Source organism: Plasmodium knowlesi (assembly GCF_000006355.2).
Source record: "Plasmodium knowlesi strain H genome assembly, chromosome: 13".
NCBI classification, from domain to species: domain Eukaryota; phylum Apicomplexa; class Aconoidasida; order Haemosporida; family Plasmodiidae; genus Plasmodium; species Plasmodium knowlesi.
The window spans coordinates 504,113-517,705 of record NC_011914.2 but is presented as its reverse complement, the minus strand read 5'-3'; the positions used below and the strand labels follow the sequence as shown (position 1 = coordinate 517,705).

The 13,593-nt window shown below is 40.4% G+C and overlaps 3 protein-coding genes across 3 annotated transcripts; 1 reads left to right on the top strand and 2 right to left on the bottom strand.

Moving 5' to 3' along the window:
• Positions 1 to 811: 811 nt before the first annotated feature.
• Positions 812 to 5,248, top strand: PKNH_1311300 (conserved Plasmodium protein, unknown function; the record flags this gene model as incomplete). The annotated part of the gene is made up of 1 exon (XM_002260582.1): positions 812 to 5,248. The coding sequence occupies one exon, from the start codon at positions 812 to 814 to the stop codon at positions 5,246 to 5,248; it is 4,437 nt and encodes a 1,478-aa protein (XP_002260618.1).
• A 462-nt stretch (positions 5,249 to 5,710) lies between these two features.
• Positions 5,711 to 6,418, bottom strand: PKNH_1311200 (HSP20-like chaperone, putative; the record flags this gene model as incomplete). Its single annotated transcript, XM_002260581.1, has 1 exon — positions 5,711 to 6,418. The coding sequence occupies one exon, from the start codon at positions 6,416 to 6,418 to the stop codon at positions 5,711 to 5,713; it is 708 nt and encodes a 235-aa protein (XP_002260617.1).
• A 726-nt stretch (positions 6,419 to 7,144) lies between these two features.
• On the bottom strand, positions 7,145 to 12,401 carry PKNH_1311100 (kinesin-like protein; the record flags this gene model as incomplete). Its single annotated transcript, XM_002260580.1, has 3 exons — positions 7,145 to 11,679; positions 11,950 to 12,157; positions 12,279 to 12,401. 3 exons carry the CDS (start codon positions 12,399 to 12,401, stop codon positions 7,145 to 7,147), a joined length of 4,866 nt encoding a protein of 1,621 aa, XP_002260616.1.
• Between the last annotated feature and the right edge of the window lie 1,192 nt (positions 12,402 to 13,593).

Sequence of the window (13,593 nt, the reverse complement as noted above, 5' to 3'; positions counted from 1 at the left end):
AAACGAAAGCTGATAAGGAGATTCTCCCTGGATAACAGCAGCGAATTGTACACAAACGCAGGTTCACCGCTTCTCTTCGTGCTTGTGGACTTTTTTTCCCATTTTGCCATACCTGCTGCTTTATCGTTTTCTTTTTTAAAAAAAAAAAAAAAAAAAAAAAAAATTACATAAGGATTTGGCTTGTCGACACTGAAGTACCAACCAATAGGGCACTCCACTTGATTTGGCATATTTTGCATGAACAGAGAGAAGAGGAAACAGTAAAAAAAAAATGGAACAAGTGAATATGGCTTTTTTTCTCAATGGTTGCATGAGGTGAATAAGTTCTTCCACACGAAGATCCATCAACTGTAGCATGACAACTTTACCAACAGGATACCTCCCTTCCCATGTACGTATAACCACGTATGCATGTTTTTATGTCGTGCTTACATCGCTGCGAATGACTCGGGCGCAGTGACCCTCTCGTTCGTTGAAAGGAAAACATAGTGCCAAATCGTTTTCCTTTATTTTCCCACCCCCCTCCCCCATTGAATGGTCTTTGGCTATACATATATAGCACCACTTTGACTTTACTTTCCACCTCCATCGAAGAAATAAACAAAATATGAGGCACAGTTGAGAGGACGCATACGTAGTTGTGCCGAGGTATAACAATCTGAGCGGTCTGCGTCTTCCCCGCATAAGTTCCTTTAGGCACAAAAAAAAAGAAGTTACGTATACCAAGGAGGAGTACACTCGCATTACGCGAAACCTCCATCCCATTTGTGAATACAGGCCAGGTAAAAAAAAAAAAAAAAAAAAAAAAAAAATGACACATCAGCGTCCACATGGCTCATCAGAGAACGTACTTGAATATGCCCTTTTGGCAATAAATCAGAGTAGAATTAACTGCGTACATAAAAATGTTCCCTTTGAGGAATCCTACCTGATTAAGAAGAAGAAGTATGATCACCTGCTAGACTTGAAGTTTTGCCACCTCAGGCGAGGGTCAACTGCCACCGATTCGTCCACTAGCCCAGTTGGAGGGGTAGTTAGTGGTGGCTGTGACGAGGATGTTGGTGACGATGGCCATGGAGTTGACCGTGGTGGTGGTGGTAGCCCCCCTTGCCACCATGGCAATCTTGCCGGGATTCTACCTATTCGAAACAGAGCAGGCGGGCAGGGACATAACAGCGCGTACTTCATCCTGAGACAATGGTGTGAGAAGTTTGACAAGGGATACGACTCTCATCGGGAAGGAAATCTCAAAAGAGGAGACAACCTCAGCGAACAAGAGTATGAATTCAAGGGGAGAAGAGGACCAAGTTGCGAGCGAACCCACTTCCCAATCAGCTACGTTATCATAGCAACACATCGACACGGAAACGGTAGTGCCCCTTGTTCATATGGAGAAATGACGGTGGAAATCCCCAACTACGATGTCGAAGTGGATGGATTCTATGTCCAGATTCATGTCGACCCAAATGAAGAGGACATATTCATCCTATCAAGCAAAGAAATTATCCTCATAAAAAAAAAAGAGAGAGAAAAAAAAAAAGGTCCGATTCGTGGAGAGTACCTATTACACAACAAACATTTGAACATTCCATCCAAGAGAAAAATTATTAAAGCCGACTGGTTCCAAAAATCTGCTCATGTAATATCCCTACTAACGTATGAACATATGGAGGCATCTAAATTTTACACCTTTAAATTTAAATCCGTAATTCGCCTAATTAATGTAGAAGGAGAAATAAAGGAGGAAGTAAAAATAGTCGTTCCTGATATGGATGTTATTCTTCGTAAGTTGAAAAATGAAAAGTTGGAAGACATAAAGAAGGATCTGTACAAAATGGAGAAGATCAATTCGTCTGTCCATGAGGGAGAGGTCGTGTCTGGTGAAAGTGGCACTGAACAGATCCAGAGGAGGGGGCATCAACAGTATCATGGTAACAATGTACAAGGAGTAGAAACTCCTCCAAATAATAATAAATTAAATGGTCTACAAGGCCAAAATGATCAAGATGGACACACTAATATAAGCTCAGTAGAAACACATGGGGAGGGGAAAAACTCATCTAGCAGTCATCCCATATGTAGTGATTTAGCAGTTGTCTCACCAAAAAGTAGAACCGATCTCGCTTTTGACCACGTCTTAAGAAAAGGAAGAAAACAACTAGCTAAAAAGAACAAGTACAAAAATTTGGTAGTAGATTACTGCTTTGGTTACCCCAGTGAAAATATCCCCTGGATAGAAACCTGCCTCTTTGTTCTTTTAAAAGATGGAATAATATTAATATACACCCCGATAATCACGAATGAGTGGTACATCAGCTACTTCCTGATGCATGAATTGAATAGGATTCGGCAGAGGGGGATGGAAAATGGCGGAGGCACCAATGGAGAGCCATCCGATGCGCAAGGAGGTGATGATGAAAAAATGGATGAAGAGTATGCGGAAGATTTCCTCTCCCATTATAATCACTTCCGAGGTGTCTCCGTGAGGGAGTACAGGGCGAAGGACGTGTGGGTGTGTTTCAATCGTGGGGAGGAACACTCTGGGGTAGTCACTGGCAATTCTCCTGGTGGTCGTCATGCCAATGATCATCGCCGAAATGATGGTCGCTCCGGGGCCGCCTTTTCCTACATCCCCTATGTGATCAAATGTATGAGGAGGTCCAGCTACCGCAGCATTGGCCTGCTTTACTGCAACCATCTTGTGTTCATCATCGTCACGGATAAGTTCGGGTATGTGTCCTTCGTCGTGCTAAACTATTTGATTACTCCCCACATTGTCTTACCCACACCTGGACATAGCGAAGCGGACACTGGAAACACATTCAAGAAAGCGATAAACTTTTTATCAGTGAAGAAAAAAAAAGAATCCTTTTTTTTTAACATTTTCAATTTGAAAGATAATGCTATTTTCGAAAATTTGTCTTCAGCAGATTTGGCGAATTTGGTTAATCGGGATCGGTACGATGAATACTATCGGCGTGTGAAGAATAGTAGCTACGAGATGGCTTCTCTCATAGGCAAGATGTCCCAAAGGAGTGCAGCCATGGAGTGCGCAAACATGGAGGAGGTCTGTCATCAGGGGGGTGAAAATAACAACGGTGTTGACTGTAATGGTGGCGATGTCGGTACCTCCCTGCAGGGGGATGCTCACCATATGCAACACCAAGGTGGCGCAAACATGGAGGAGACTAAAATTGACGCCATCAAAGTAACAAGCCAAAAAACGCAGAAAAAGAAAGCTGTGTTCAAAGAGAGGTTCACGAAAAGGGGCGAGACTAATGAGAAGAGAAAGCATAAGCATTCCACAGGATCAACATACATCTCTGATAGGAACATCACCGAACGGGATAACTTCTTCTCCTGCTACGAAGATGAAAAAGAAATTTTTGAAAAGCAAATAAACGAAGAAATAAATATACAATGTCAGCCTCTAAGTGTCCTGTACTTTGATGCATACTACACCGGAATGAGTAACGTCAAAATGATTGTCCTGAACAATCACAGCCTACTCTGCTTCAATAACGAAAAGGTTATACATCTACACTTAGTGTGGGTAAAATTTGTGAGCGCAATATTTTACCTCATCCATTTGAAAAACTTCTTGTCCGCAAAGTTGATTCATGAGATGTGCAAAAATGGGCTTTACATGAGTACCACTATTTTTAAGGCGGCCATTAGTTTTTACCAGTTTGATTATTACGCCTATCTGCTTTTGGACCATACGAAGAGGTTGAACCGTGATACCTTCGCCGGGCTCTTCAGCGGGGGAAGAGACGGAACACGTGAACCCGTTATCCAGTTAGAGGGAGCTGAAGACAACTTTGACCGCCTACAGTCCAGTGCCCTCTACGATGTACAGTACGCCCTTCACCCCGTAGTTGTGCAGGAAAACAACAACAGCGGAAACAATAGAAGCATCTCATCCGAGGGCCCCCTCCCCCCTAGTGAAGTGTACTTGATATTCACGCACTACATAAATCTGAGTAGCCAAAGAAAAGAAAAACTATTCATGAGCCGGAACATCAGCTTCTTCACTTCCTCAGTCTATAAAAATTTGTTCATTGTATATGATTGCTTCAAGATGACGATTGTTACCAAGCCTGGGAACAGAAATCTCAGTTCACAAGGAAGAAATAGAACCCATTTACTAGTAAGGCAGAAAAGAAAATGCAAAGTGGTATGCCAGATCCCTGGACAGGCAAAACTTAGAAATTTTAATATGAACACAGAACTGGTGGACTATGATTCCATAGACTTAAACATGTATTCCGACATGCTTTCTTTTTATGTGAATTCACGTTGCAATGATTATATGAACTCATTGATAAAGAAGAATTTTATTTTTTATCAAGGAAAGGGGACCCTCTGTAATATATTTCTTAATCGTGACGCTCGTGTAAAAGGGGAGAGTATGTTGAGAAGAGGTACACATACATTGCCATCCAGGAAAATGATTACTCCTATGTATAGCGATGGCGTTGGTGCAAACTCTTCCCTCCGATTGCCCTACTGCAGTGACAGCAACGACGTAGGAGAACACCCTCTGAACGCTCACAGTACAGAAGAAATTAATTTTTTAAAAAACGTATTCGTTATCCTACACAGTAATGACAGTGAGGATGGGAAAGACATTCACAAAAGAAATCCAATGTGTGAAGAAAGCGGTGCGGACGCTTGCAAAAAATACAAGTGCGGTGTTGGATATACCATCGATCAAGTGAACCCAGAGAAACTGATAAACGACATTAAGGTACATGTCCTTAAGGGAGATTCCAAAAAATACGATAATGTGCCTTGCACTATTTTGTTGAAAAAATTAATTAAAGTAAAAAATGATTATATTAATGTGAAGGATTATTTTTTAAAAAAAAAAAAAATCAACTTAGACTCTCTTCCCACTGATGTTGAGGGGAAAATAAATTTGCTTGAACAAGTTGTAAAGGTGTACTACTTTTTCTTGGATTTGAATTTTTACTATGAAAGAAAATTTGAAAAAATTAAAAAAAGGATTATCCATTCGTTAGCAGTGGACGTTATACATTTTATAAAATCCCATGCGTCTATTCAAAATATGAGCAAAGCCTTGATTGAAAAAAACACCACATTGGTCAAGGACATCCAACTATGTTACCAAAAGCACCAACTAATTCAAGAAAAGTTTAATTTGCTCAGGAAAAGAATTCTGCTCCATAGTTTGGTGAACACGGAACGGTTCACAGTGAAATGGGCAAACTTGAACGAGGGGTAAAATTGCTGGGTGGCACCATGTACTATGATTTACACTGCAGTAATATGGTATCACCGCCAGTAGTATATCCCTGTAGTTGACCTTTTTTTTTTTTTTTTTTTTTAACTATTTATTTATACACCTGCACTTCTTCATATGCTTGCGTAACTGTGGACCATTGTGAAAACTCCCACAACACTACAGATTTCTTTCAAAATGGTTTGTTTGTTTTTTTTTTTTTTTTTTGTTCTACGTTACTATTTTTGGGAAATGTTCACCCGAATGAGCGTCCATTCGTGAAAAAGAGAAAGTGTGATGGAAAAAAAGGCATGCACATGTGGGAGTGGTGGTCAAAAAGGTGCAGATGCATTTAATACAGGTGCAGATTTTTTTATGTGGGGAAAAGGAAAAATGCCCCTCCAAGGTGGTTACACATGGATGTGTTCATTCGTTTACATATGCTCGTGCGTCTACATCTCGCCACTACGATTGCACCTCAACAACTCTTTTTTGCGCCCGCAAATCGGAAGCCAACATTTTGAATGTCAGCTCGCCGTCGCGCAATGTGCAAGATATACTTTGCCCATCGGAAAAGACGGGAGGCATCTGAAACATCTTGCAAAAATAGTATTCGCCAACTCTTTCAATTATTTTCGTGTGGTATTCATGTTCCGTTTGTAGTTCCTCTAATGGTACTTTGTACTTGTGGCCAAATATTTTTAGCACCCCATTTTCTAACTCCACTTTTAAATTTTCTTTAGACACCCCTGGTAAGTCCATCATTATAATTACAAAATTGCATGTGGAGTAGACCTCTATCCTTGGATTATAATTTATTTTTTCTAATTCTTCCTTCGACGGAGTTACTTCAAAAATATTGTTTGTGTTCCTTTTTAAGGGCAGCGTTTCATAGTACAGCCCTGTGGGCACCTCGAAGGTTTTCATGTACTCACCATGTTGAGTGCTTTGTGATGGCTTCGTGGACACCCTCTCCCAGTTGTATTCACACTCATTATGGTGAGAAGAGCTATACGAACTCGAGACTGGGTTACTGTATGAATAGCTACTATACATGCTTTTTCCCAGGGGAGTGGTTAACACTACGGGCGAAGTGATGCTACTTGTTTGTATGGTCGGGACTCCTGATGCTTCGATCACAACTTGGGGTTTTGTGCTGTTCAACGTGACCATTTTTCCGACACGACAGAGAATAGGGGAAATGGAAAGGCGGTAAAACTGTGTTACGGTTTGTGCAGTGCGGTGAGTGGAACTCTTGTCCAGACAAAAAGATAACTTTTAAATGTACCCCTAGGAAGCGGAAAACATAGTCAACTACAAAGTGGTGCACGGAGAAAGTTAAAAAATTAGCACAATTATAAAAAAAGGAAATGCAAAAAAGACAACAACAAAAAAAAAAGAGGAAGGTAGAAAATGTTATAATGAAAAATAAATAACAAATGGTGAACACACAAAAAATGCTTCTTAAAACCTCTTCGCTGCAGCGAAAAAGACAACTTTGGCTTAGCCTTTTTTATAAGTTACAATAGACAGTTGTTGGCATTTTGGCTAGCTAGCCATTCGTCAATATGGAAAAAAAAAAAAAAAAAAATGAACTTTGTAAAAATGGCTAGCTGCTCCATTTGCACACGAAATTTCTACCCATTATGAGGTAACTCGCCGAGTGGCGGAGGGGAATGCGCAAATTCGTCTGATATGTATATGGCAAGTTTAATTAAGGAGGGAAAAATGTTCACAAGGAGGACCACACTTAGTTGCCTATTCAGTGACCCATTTAGCGTCCCTCTTTGGTATATATATATATATATATATATATATATATATATAGATTTGTTCCTTCATCCCTGATGGCGAACCTTTCGTGGGCTCCTTCTGTCGTTCCCCAAGGGAGGTGAAACATCACTTGCTTATTTTCTTTTTCTTCTCAATTTCCTGGTTTAGTATATTGCGCATTTCGTTCGCTTCGCAGTCCGTCGTTGAGCCACCATTTTTGTAGTCCTGAAATTCATTTTCGTCGGAGAGCACCGTTTCGATATTTTCTCTGCCCCCAATGCTGGCCCCTCTGTTTAAGTATTTTAACAGGTTTCTTCTTTTCCCCTTAACAACTTTTTTTTTCTTCTTCTTCTTCCTTTGCACGCTGTTGCTTAGGTTTAAGTCGCCCAATGATTTCACATCTTCCAAATCACTATTTTGTATCTTTTTCTTCCCCATTTTTTTGGCAATGCTATTTTTGTACTTAAGATTCTCAAACGTACCTGCATCCGCCAAGTCGTTGCCTACTTTTTTTTTATTTTTGTTCACATTTTTTTTATTAATTTCGAGTTGAATGTTCTTTTCCAGTAGGTTGTCTTTCCCACTTTCACGCAAGCGACTTACACCTCTTAAACCGCCTCTATCCCGAGAGGTCCCCTTTTTCACGGCAGCTCTCTTGAAGGACAAATTAGTGTCTACTCTGCTAACATATTTTTTGATGATTTTTTCTGCGGAATAGGCTCGCTTAACAGTTGCTTCTTTTTTTTGTTTCTTCTTCGAGGGGTCTTTGCCCTTGGGCGCCATTTCCTGGGGTGCAATTTCCCGAAGCATGTTTTTTTTTTTCGAGTCCCTTTCGGCATCGTTTTGGGTTTCATTTGAGGCGAGCTCGTTGGCGTCAACTGTGCAAGGAATTCTGCCTCCTTTCTTGCTTCCATGTTCCGTTCCCTTTTTCATTTTCTTTTCCTTTCCCTTTTCCTTGTCCTTCCGTTTCTTCCTTTTGGTCCCTGAGTCCTTCCTCCTCTCGCGCTGTTCCCCCTCCTCTTCACTTTGCACGTCGCCCATAGAGAGGTTTCCATTGTTGTAGCTAGCCATAATTTCATTCTTCACCTCACTCGCATCGATGTTAACATCCTCGAGCATTTTCTCCATCTCGCCTACAATCTTATTGAGCATCTCCTTTTCCCTCATCAGCTTCTTCACCTTCTCCCCCTTTTTCTTATTCTCCATATTTAACTTAAATTCTAAGAACCTGTTTTGCGACTCCAGATTTTTGATGATTGCTATAGACTCGACCAACTCGGTGTAAATTTTTTTATTCAAATTTCGCATGTCATTTTCGATTACTTCCTTTTCTTGTAGCCTCTTTCTGGAGAGCATTAGTCGTCCATACATGAGAAGGAATTCCTTCTTCAGTTCCTTGCCTGCTTCACTGGTTTGTTCATCCTGCGCACTTAACTCTTGTAAGAGGTCATTATACTTTGGGACCAGATAAAAAAGCTTATTCTCTTCCCTCAGCTGCTTAATTAGCAAATCCTTCTTCTCCATTTGCTTCCTCAAGTTTAGATGGAATTCAGCCAAAACTTTGAAATCCCTGGTTTTTTCTGCAAGCGATATAGACAATTCTTCTAGCTTTTTCATCATCCCTGCAAACTTGAAATTAGAATCTACATCCGCCGTTTTGAGAAGATCATTTTTGTAATTCTCTGTTGCTTTAATAATTCGATTGAAATGTTTCTCCACTTCTACCTTATCCGTTAATATTTTTTTAATGAAAATATTAATATTTTGAATTCGTTGTGAAAATTTCTCCTTCATCTTGTGGACAGTTTGTCTCATTTTCTGTTGTTCATAGAGTAGTGCCAATATTTTCTGTTCCCATGGTGTAAGCATGCTCAAAATGGAATCAATTGTTTTGCTATTCTTTTCATCTTTTATATTTTTTATTGGGTTCCCCTCCTCATGTTCATCTACCTTATTTGCGATGGCGCTTCCGAGGATGTCTTCCAGAGCCTTTTTCGACACATCAAATGGCTTTTCTTCACCCTTTAGTATCTCCTCTACACTTTTTAATCCTTCCCCATTGGGGTCATCCCTCTGTTGAATTCGCAAGACAAAGGAGAAAAACATTTCATTTATGAAAACGTGTGATATGGATTCATTGTACTCTGCTTCATGTTCATTATCGTCGAATGGTCCACTTAGTAGTTCTTCTTCCACCATTTCTGCGGTGCTTTCGTTTAAATGGCGTCCCCTTGCAGTCGAATTGTCCTTGTCCCCACTGATCAACTCCACAAATTTCTTCCTGTCGCATAACTTCAAATCGTCTCTCAAATTTTCTTGCAGCTGTAACACATTTTCAATGTTCCTTCCAGGAGGTACGGTGCCTGTTAGAATGGTAGACAGCCCAACCTTCTGCATGAGCTTCATAATAAATTTTATTTGCTTGTTCAGCTCGACATTTCTGCTGATGATTTTTTTTTTCTTCTTCAAGTCTTCTTCAATTTTTTCCTTCAAGTTGGAAATGATGGACGTTCTTTTCTCGTTTTCGTCTTTCTCCTTCGGTTGGGCGAAGCTTACGGAGGACGTGTGTCTTACCAGATCGGCTCCGCCCTCCCACTTGGTCTCCCTCTCAAGTACATCCTTGTCCTCCAGCTTGGCCCTTCGGTTTGAATCGTGCCTAATCTGCTTATTTTCCTCGACCCTGTCGTCCACATCGCTCCCCTCAGAGAGTTCACTCCCCTCGCTTCTGCCATTTTCTTCGCTTCCCCCCTTTTCCACCCCAGCCGCTTTTCCAAAGGACCCCCTTTTAAACTTCCCATCATTGACTGTTTTTTTCTTCCTCAGGTGGCTCGTCCCAACTTTGTTTCCCCTACCCTTTGACTTAACTTTCTCCTTCCCCTTACCTGACTCTCCTCCCTCCCTATTAATAGTATCAGCATTGTTCGTTTTTTTCCCCTTCTTCTTTTTGGCCTTCTTCCCCTTGGCAATCTCCCCCTTGTCCTGTTCATCCACCAGGTTCGAATATTCCATGGTGCTTAACTTGCTGAGCTCTCCATACACCCTATTGGCGGAAGTATTACCCGGGGCGACATCCCCCTTGTCCCTCCTCTTCCTTCTACTTAGCTCGTTCTTTTCCAGTCGTTCTAGCTCCTCCAGTTCATTATAATAATCGAGAGAAATTAAGTCGTCCTTCAGGGACTCATTGGACATAGCGTCCTCACTCATTTCGGAAGAATTTAATTTATATGGAGGTTTATTCTTCAGGTAGTCCATAGCTTTAGAGATATTAATATTTTCTTGATCATTCTGGTCTTCATACTTATCCATTCCATCCCACTTGGAGTCGTATTCATGAGTATCAAAGGATCTCAACCATGTGTATTCATTTTTTATATTGTTATTTATTGTCATTGAATGCTTTAGCGACTTCTCCGTGTTGCCATCCATAGACCTCAAGGTTCTGTAGTTATTTGGATGAACATGAAGTTCAGACTTCAAAATAAAATTTTGGAATTTCTTCACTTTTTCTTCCAGTTCGTGTTTTAAGGCTAATATTTTTTCATCATCTTCTGGATTTCTAGCACTTACATTGTTCTTCTCCCCCCCTATGATATGGTTGTCTACATTTTTGGTGGTTGCTAGATTCTTCAGCTGATTCTGCAGCTTGGCTATCAACTCCTTCTGCTGCATAATAACTGACTGCTCCGCTGAGAGGTAATTCACTTGAATTTTTTTCTTGATTGTCTTACACTTTAATGCGAAACGGAGGGTAGAGAAGGAAGTGTCTAGATAAAAATGAGACGGATGTACAGCCACAATTACAGATGCACGACAATTGCCTCCCAAACTTTTACTCAAAATTCTTGTTAATTTGGAATCTCTCCATGGTATGAAAACTAAATCTTCTTGAATTTTTTTTATTTTTTTTTCATCTCCTGCTGCTATTGCTTGAGCTCTCTTGGATAACTTGGAAATGACTTCACTTAAAACGAACAAACTTTTATTTATAGCTTTTCCCTCCTCTATCAAAGTCTTCGCATTTTCTATCCCTTCGGCTGCTCTTCCTGCTCTTTCATTTCCTGCCAAATCTACTATCTTTAATTCCCCCCTTTTGTTAATGGATGTGCCATCACTTAGAACCTGATTAGATTCCAATATGACCGTAAAAATTGTGTGCGATCTGGAAGATGTTTCGTTAAAATTGGTCTGAGAAATGTGTCTTCTCTGTTCAGCCTTAGCAACTAGAAGCATTACTTCATCTATTGACGTTACTGTTTCTTCTTGTACTCCTATCACAACGAAGCCCCTCTTGGGGTCTTCCTTCACATCCAAATTCTCAGTTGCCCCTCCTCTGTATCCTTCTTGTAATAAATCGTTCACCCTCTCCATGTACACTTCCAGGTAGGTTACGCTCATCAGAAATTCTTTCGTGTTGTTATTCGATTCTTCATCCATATTGCTACTGTCACTATTATCTTCATTTAGAGAGGATGGGTTTTCGATACCGTTGAAGAATTCCGCCAACGATCTTGGCAGCATGCCTGGATCCGTGGGTACCCCCATCACACTGTGGGTCTTTCCTGACCCCGTCTGCCCGTAAGCCAGGATACACCCGTTTATCCCTTTAAATGTGTCCAGAACGATATCCCTCGCTAGGTGCTTGTACACTTCCTCATTGCCAACTTAAAGGGGAAAAAAAAAAAAAAAAAAAAAAAAAAAAAGTAATATAAAGTAAGGAAAAGCAAAAACGAATAATTCATGTGTTAGAAATGAAAAGGTAACAACACCATGCATTGGAGTGTCACGCAAATTAAAGACGCTGCAAAGATATGACGTCACTGACGCGCTGGTACGGGGGGCAAAATGGACAACGCTCACAAAATGGCTAAATGTACACGCAGATGTTACACATATTCTATGTGTATTCACTCCAAATACAGTTTTCTCATTACCGTTTTCGTCGAAGCATCGATCGAACGCGTAGTATCGCTGTATGACCGCCTTTTGCCCCTCGGACTTTTCCACATTTTTCTTGAACTCCACTTTGTTCCCCTTCTTCTGAACCCTCGCGTTGATCATCTCGGTAAGAGAGAGCGGTTCGACAACTAGCTGCATGTCTGTTTCGTTCATTTTCCATGCTTTCAAGTGGCCACTGTTGATCTGAAAGGGAGGGGGAGGCAAGACAAAAATACAGGAATGTCACTAAAAGGCTAGGTCATTACGGAGTTATGCCCCTATGCAACCATTCCGCTAATCAACACGCTAGGACGAGAACACTTACTTCCTTTTCGAATAGGGGTCTTATACGGGTGCACACCCGAATCGCCTCCTCTTTGGAGGAAGCCTCCACCTGCAGCCCGTCCATGTTCATCATGTTTTTTTCTTCATTTTTATTCACGTCCATTTTCTGGTAAAAAGAGAAAGAAAGACTGAAAAAATAAAAAAGCTGAACAACGGGGTGCTTTAAGTGGAGGGGACAAATTGTCTGAAATTCGTCCAATTGAGGCCACCCCCTGGGTGCGCGATTCCCAATCAGCTGTTTATATTTTCACTCAATATGGAAAAAAAAAAAAATCCATAATATTTGGCGCTCTGCCCCCTTGGCATCTTTTCCCGTGTGCAATCTTGGAGGAAAATGTGCTGAACTGAGGCTTCAGGGGAAAAGCCTACAAGCGTATTTTAAACAAATGAATCAACTGTCTTCCCTTAGTTGTATGTTGTATGTTGTATGTTTTATGTTGTATATGAAAGTTTACAAATAGAGGAAATGGTTAAAATGTGCTTAACGCCGCAAAAGCGTTTCTTCCTTATTTTGACAAAGCATAGACGTTAAAATTTTACGTCAAGTGAATGTAGACAAAAAAAAAAAAAAACTTTTTTTTCGCGAAATAGACTTTATAACAGTTTTACATGATAACGAAGGTACAAAGCTTCCAACATGTAAGAGCTTTACAGTTCATGTATCTTCATGATGTTTTCCCTTTTTTTCCTTTTTTATGCTCACTTTTTTGGTAAAAAAAAAAAAAAAAAAAAAAAGGAAAAGTGGATTACGTGCGCGGGGGCGTAGCGTTCAAATCTGTTACGAAGAGCACGTGCAGATGCGCCTATACTGGTGCATATAGAAAGGGCACATTCACGTACGTGTGTATAGGCATAGTGTACATGTGTGTATGTGTACACTGGAGGGCCTTCCTGAAAAGTGTAAAAAGGGGAAACGTCCTTTCGTGAGAAATATTTTTACACGAACAGTCACGTGAGAAAAAAAAAAAAAAAATAGTTAAAAGAAACAATTAAAAGTAACAGTTAAAAAAAAAAAAAAAAAAAACGGGTATGAAAAAGCTGAAGCAAGGACGGAGGCACAGCCAAAAAATGCTGTGGACTTTTCCTTAAACTGTCAAAAATACACATCACGCGGATAGCGCTGTATAAAAAGAACAAATCTGTTGCGATGTTCCATGAGTTGTTTAGAAGAATGTAAAATTACACATCCAATTAAACCATTTTAAAGGAAAAAAAGAAAAATAGACAACCCTGCCTTGTTCCCATACGCATGATATTCACGTAAAATCTTCCTCTTTATAACAACATCAGAATGT